Source organism: Cannabis sativa, chromosome 4 (assembly GCF_029168945.1).
Source record: "Cannabis sativa cultivar Pink pepper isolate KNU-18-1 chromosome 4, ASM2916894v1, whole genome shotgun sequence".
Classification (NCBI taxonomy): Eukaryota; Viridiplantae; Streptophyta; class Magnoliopsida; order Rosales; family Cannabaceae; genus Cannabis; species Cannabis sativa.
Genome location: NC_083604.1, coordinates 52468659 through 52474339, shown reverse-complemented (window position 1 = coordinate 52474339; position 5681 = coordinate 52468659). Strand labels below are relative to the sequence as shown.

The 5681-nt window shown below is 32.8% G+C and overlaps 1 protein-coding gene across 1 annotated transcript; it reads left to right on the top strand.

Moving 5' to 3' along the window:
• Positions 1–3836: 3836 nt before the first annotated feature.
• LOC133036990 (uncharacterized) lies at positions 3837–4169 on the top strand. The gene has a single exon (XM_061113780.1). The coding sequence runs from the start codon at positions 3837–3839 to the stop codon at positions 4167–4169; it is 333 nt and encodes a 110-aa protein (XP_060969763.1).
• Positions 4170–5681: the final 1512 nt, after the last annotated feature.

Below are 5681 nucleotides of genomic sequence, written 5' to 3'. Positions count from 1 at the left end.
AATACATAATCGCCTAAAAATTCAATCTACCAATTTTACAACAGTTTATATATCATAGCCCAACATATAAAATAAATCTAGATTTTTCTGAGCATCCTAAGTATTTTTCATAATTAATTTATGAAATAAACTAATTAATTCACAATAATTCCAAATAAATTCAAAAATTTATGAAACTTCACCAAGCACCTTAGAATAAAATAAGGAATCAAAATATACAAAAATATCTAAGAAAAACATCTCAGAAACAGTCAAAACGTGGTCGCCGGCATTCTCGTCGGTTTCGTCGCCGGTAAAGTGTAACTTTGTCTCCGATTGCTCTTGAAGCGTCCTTTCAATTGGGAAAGCTCTCCACAGTGCTCAGGACCTCAAAACGATCAAGAAAAGGGGTCCAAGAAGGCAGATCGGGGTCGTCTTCTTCGTTGGCGGTGTACCGTCTTTAATGGAGTCAAAATGTTGGTTTTTCGTTTTGGACGTTAAAGCTTCATTTTTTTACGTCAAAAACAATCCTTAGGGTCCCATGCACTCATATATATAACCTCCCTTGACCCAAGAACAAGCTTAAACACGTTCAAATTCGAGTCCGTATCCAAGCCGCACCTTTGAAGCTTCAAAAATGGCGAATCTCGAAACGAGGACCTCCGCCCCTTATACCACGTTAAAAAGCTTCCTTAGGTCGTATATAAGTGATCCCAAACCCCCACGTTCACCCAGGTTGCGCTCCGCTTGAAGAAACGAAATTTTTTGGTATCGTATACGCCGTATACGTGCTCTCTCTCTCTCTCTCTCTCGTTGGTTCTCTCTATTTTTGGTGTACGAAAATAGAGCTCAAAACCTAATTTCTATCGTGTTTAAACTCAAGCAAAGAGATGGTTTGAACCGAAGTGGAGCGATTCTCATTCCACCAAAATCTCGGTTCGGTTGAATCGTGCGTATATATGTTCGCATATACTAACAGAACACAACTATAATACTAAATAATAAGCATACGTAATAATAATAATAATAATAATAATAATAATAATAATAATAATAATAATAATAATAATAATAATAATGATAACGTTAATAATAATAATAATATTAATATTTATAATAATATAATAATATACCCCTATAATAATATCCAAATATATATATCTATTAGGCATTATGCACATGCCAATAATATCAAATATTATATCATCATAAAAATCTCATACATATTTAAACCGATAAATATGTAAAATAACAAAAAATACTCTCCGCTAAAAAAATATTACAAAAATACCCTTTCGGAGTTAGCGGATATTACAGTAGGTATCAGATTAATCCAAGAAAGGAATATTGGAAGACAATCAAGTGAATCTTAAGATTAAGAAGAGGAGCTATATGTTAGTCGATAAGGGTGTCTTTAATACTCTTAGACTACACCAAATCAGATTTTTAGAATTGCCTTAGTGCTAGAAAGTCTGTTGATGAGATGGTGATTACTCTGGGGGTGGAGTAGTGATTTTGGAGAAGTGTAAAAATCTATCTGAATTCTCTAACTCTACCAGAGAGACTGTATGTTAAAGTTGCAGGAAAGACACTTATTCAGTCTAAGGAAAGTTCTATACATTTTTGGCATTGTTCCAACATTTATTAACTACTAGTGTTACTTCCTGACTAACGCAAAAGTAGTTGCCGAAAAGTAAAGAATCCAGTATCCCTAAAGTAGTAGACATATAGAGAGGAATTTCACAATATTAAAGATTTTGTGATTAAGGAAATGTAATGGTGGAGGAAATGTTGTATTGAATACAACTTGTCAGATCCTATTACAGAGAGTATACTACAAATTACACTTGATTTGGATATCAAGATGTTGAGATTATTTGAAATGCACTTTTTGTTTTATATTAGTGCAAGTGGGAGTTTGTTGGGTTTTGTGCCCTAAATAAAACCCATCTCAATATAATCAGATTTACTAATAAAGATCAAAAATTGCATTTTATGTTGCATGGTTCACATGATTTATGTCATGATTATAAATTGTATTAGGTCAAGAACATATGTATTTGTTCATGATTATAGTGTTGTTAGCACAGTGAAATATAATCATGATTACATGTTCAGAAAGTTTAATTCCCTGATTTTTTAGTTCACTGGATTTAGACTGGCATGATAATCAGCGATAGGTATACTTACACCTTGGATAAGTGTTATGTCCTTTCCAGGGCATTGACAAAGTTATACATTGGAAGGGACTGATATTGAACTTTGATTAGATATGATAAATTTACCGTAATATCTATTCAATTCAATATCACCTAGTTGATCCTAGATCAAATGATCTTAATCCTGACATGATTAGGTTGGATCTCAAGAGTGTTATTTGTGTTCTTTGATTTGTTAGTTAAGCCTACTTTTGGGTCAGGGTGATACGTACATTTTGGGAACATGGTAGTGCAATTGAGTGGGAGTGCTAATCATAGATATAGAATCAATAGCTTCTATAGGTATTTAGAAGTGAAACGATGATTTCCTTCGAGCTTGACTGAATAGAGATAAATGATTGAGATCTCATTTTAGTGATTATATTATTTCACTAAAATATCATTTATAGGTGGCCAAGTGTTTTAAGGATAAAATACATTGAAAGGGTGTAATGGTAATTTTATCCCTATGCAATGTAGATCATCTATAGAGGATCATTGATTATTGAGATTATTACAATGGATAATTAATAGCGTATCTATATCGTGGAACATATAGAGCGTTCTATGTATCTGAGAGTGCAATTGCAAGTTCTATGGTGGATGCAATGAGGAATTAATAAGTTAGTGAATTTACTTTGTAAATTCTAGATCTGCTTATTGGAAGCTCAGTTATATAGGCCCATCGTACCATACTAGTTGAGACAAACTGCTTGTAAGACTCAGTTAATTGATTTAAATTAATCAATTATAATTCTAAAATTAGACTATGTCTAGTTTATGAATTTTTTTCACTGTGTTATGGCTTGATTGTGAAGAAATAATGTTTTGGGGTTTATTTGTTAATTAAGAGACTTTATGGAGTCTTATTAATAAATATTATAAATGATAATTTTATTTGATAATTATTTTAATTATTAAATAAATAGTTTTGGCATTTATAGGTTTGAATTGGAAAATATGGTATTATTGAAAAGAAGAATAAGTGGTTGAAATAAAGTGGCAAAATTGTAACTAGAGATTGGCCCTTTGAAGTGTACAGCCAACAAATTATTTTTGCCCAATATTTTATTCTTTTTTTAATCCAGATAATTCAACCCTAACCCTATTGAAGATAGTATAAAAGGAAGGCTATGGTCTCTTCATTCAAACTAATGCCTCCAAAGCTAATAACCTAGCTTTTGATGAGACCTCTTCCTTCTTCTTCTTCCTCTTCAATTTTGAAAAACACTAAGCCTTTCTTCACGAATATTATTCAGCCATTAGTGATTGAGTAAGTTCCCACACACATCAAGTTGGTCCTCAATCGTAGTATGTAAGACTGTGAAGAATCCGATCAACAAGAAGGAGAATCAGGCTCAAAAAGGAGAGAAAGAGATCCAAGTTTAGATCTTGATAATGCTCTGCTATAGAAAGGAATCAAGGGCTAGAGATCTGAACAGAAGGAGTCATTATATTCCGCTGCAATCAATGTAAGGTTTCTTAAACTTTATATGTGTTTATTTACATTGTTTTAGAAATTCATATTAGGATGTTAAACAACATACATGGTAGTAAATCTAGATCCTGGTAAAATAATTCCAAAAGACTTTGCTAAGTTCTTGGAAATTTTTTAAAAAAATCAACATCAACATTCCTTTCACTGATGCACTAGAGCAGATGTCCAATTATGTTAAGTTTATGAAGGAGGTGTTGACAAAGAAGAAGAAATTTGGGGATTATGAAACTGTGAGCTTAATTAAGGAATGTAGTACCATAATTCAGAAGAAGCTTCCTCAAAAGCTTAAAAATCCAAGTAGTTTTTCAATTCCTTGTGAGATTGGTGGTTTGAGATTTGAAAAGTCTTTATGCGATCTTGGGGCTAGTATAAATTTAATGCCACTTTCGGTATTCAAAAAGTTTGGTGAAGTAAAACCCACAACAATTTTGTTACGATTGCCAGATCGATCATTCACTTATCCAAGGGGAATAATAGAAGATGTTCCAATATAAGTGGGTAAGCTAGTATTTACAACTAATTTTGTGGTACTAGACATGGAAGAAGATAAGGATATGCTAATGATCCTTGGGCGCCCTTTCTTAGCAACTGGTGGTGCGCTTATAGATGTTCAAAGAGGCCATTTAACCTTGAGTGCTAATGATGAAGAAATCAAGTTTCATATGTATAAGTCTTCTAATCAAGTTGATATTGAGAATACATGCAATATGGTTGAATCCTGTAACTCCAATGAAGATAATCGAGAGACTAATCATAAAGAAAAGACAAAGAAGCCTCGAGATAAAAAGAAACCAAAGGAGGAGTTTTTAATAGGGCAACAAGTGTTGGTGATTCATTCAAAGTCCAAATCTTTGACAAGTAACGTTATCTCAAGATGGAAAAATCCTTTTAAAGTCAAAGAGTTACTTCCTTGTTGCCTTGTAAGTATAAAAAGTGAGAAATGTGAGATTCTAAAGGTACACAAGCGTAAATTGAAGTCATACTTTGATTATCCTTAGTTTCTTGACGAGCTCCGTGTTGGGTTTTATGCCCTAAATAAAACTCATTTCAATATAATCAGATTTACTTATTAATATAGATCAGAAATAACATTTAATGTTGCATGGTTCACATGATTTATTTCATGATTATATGTACATAATGTATAAATTCATCTGAAACCCTTTTCACATACTTGATCCTGTTTATTGTGCTGTCAACACATTGGAAAGTAAACATGACTATGTGAATAAAGTTTCCTAGATTTATCAGACATAGGGTTTTACTGATATGATAATCTACAACAGAGTTTACTTGCATTTGGAGAAATGCTATGTTCTTTCCAGAGCATTGGTTAAAGTAAAGCTCAGGTTGGATGCATGGAGTATGCATCAGAAGGGACCGATATTGAACTTTGACTTAGATTTATTAAACTTACCGTAAAATCTATTCAAGTCAATATCGCCAAGTTGATCCTAGATCAAATGTTCTTAATCCTGTTATGATTAGGCTCAATCTTGAAAGGCTATTCGTGTTCTTTGATTTGTTAGTTAAGCCTACTTTTAGGTCAGGGTGATACGTACATTTTGGGAACACGGTAGTGCAATTGAGTGGGAGCGCTATCATAAACATGGAATCTATAGCTTCTATCTGGCGAATAGTAAGCAAAGGATGATCTCCTTCGAGCTTGACCAAACGAACATAAATGGTGGAGTACTCATTTCACATAAGCTGAAATATCATTTATACGGGGTCAAGTGTTTTAAGGATAAAATACATTGTAGGGTGTAACGGTAATTTAATCCCTTTACAGTGTAGATCATTCATATAGAGGATCATTGATCAAATTAGGATTATAACAATGGATAACTAATGATGTGTCTATATGGTGGAACATATAGAGCATTCTATATAACTGAGAGTGCAATTCTAAGTTCTATGCGTGGATTCAACGAAGAATTAATAAGTTAGTAAATTTTAGTAATAAATTCTTGATCTACTTATTGGAAGCTCGGTTATATAGACCC

Coding starts and splice junctions, on each gene's coding strand:
- LOC133036990 (XM_061113780.1), top strand. CDS start 3,837: ATGTCCAATTATGTTAAGTTTATGAAGGAGGTGTTGACAAAGAAGAAG.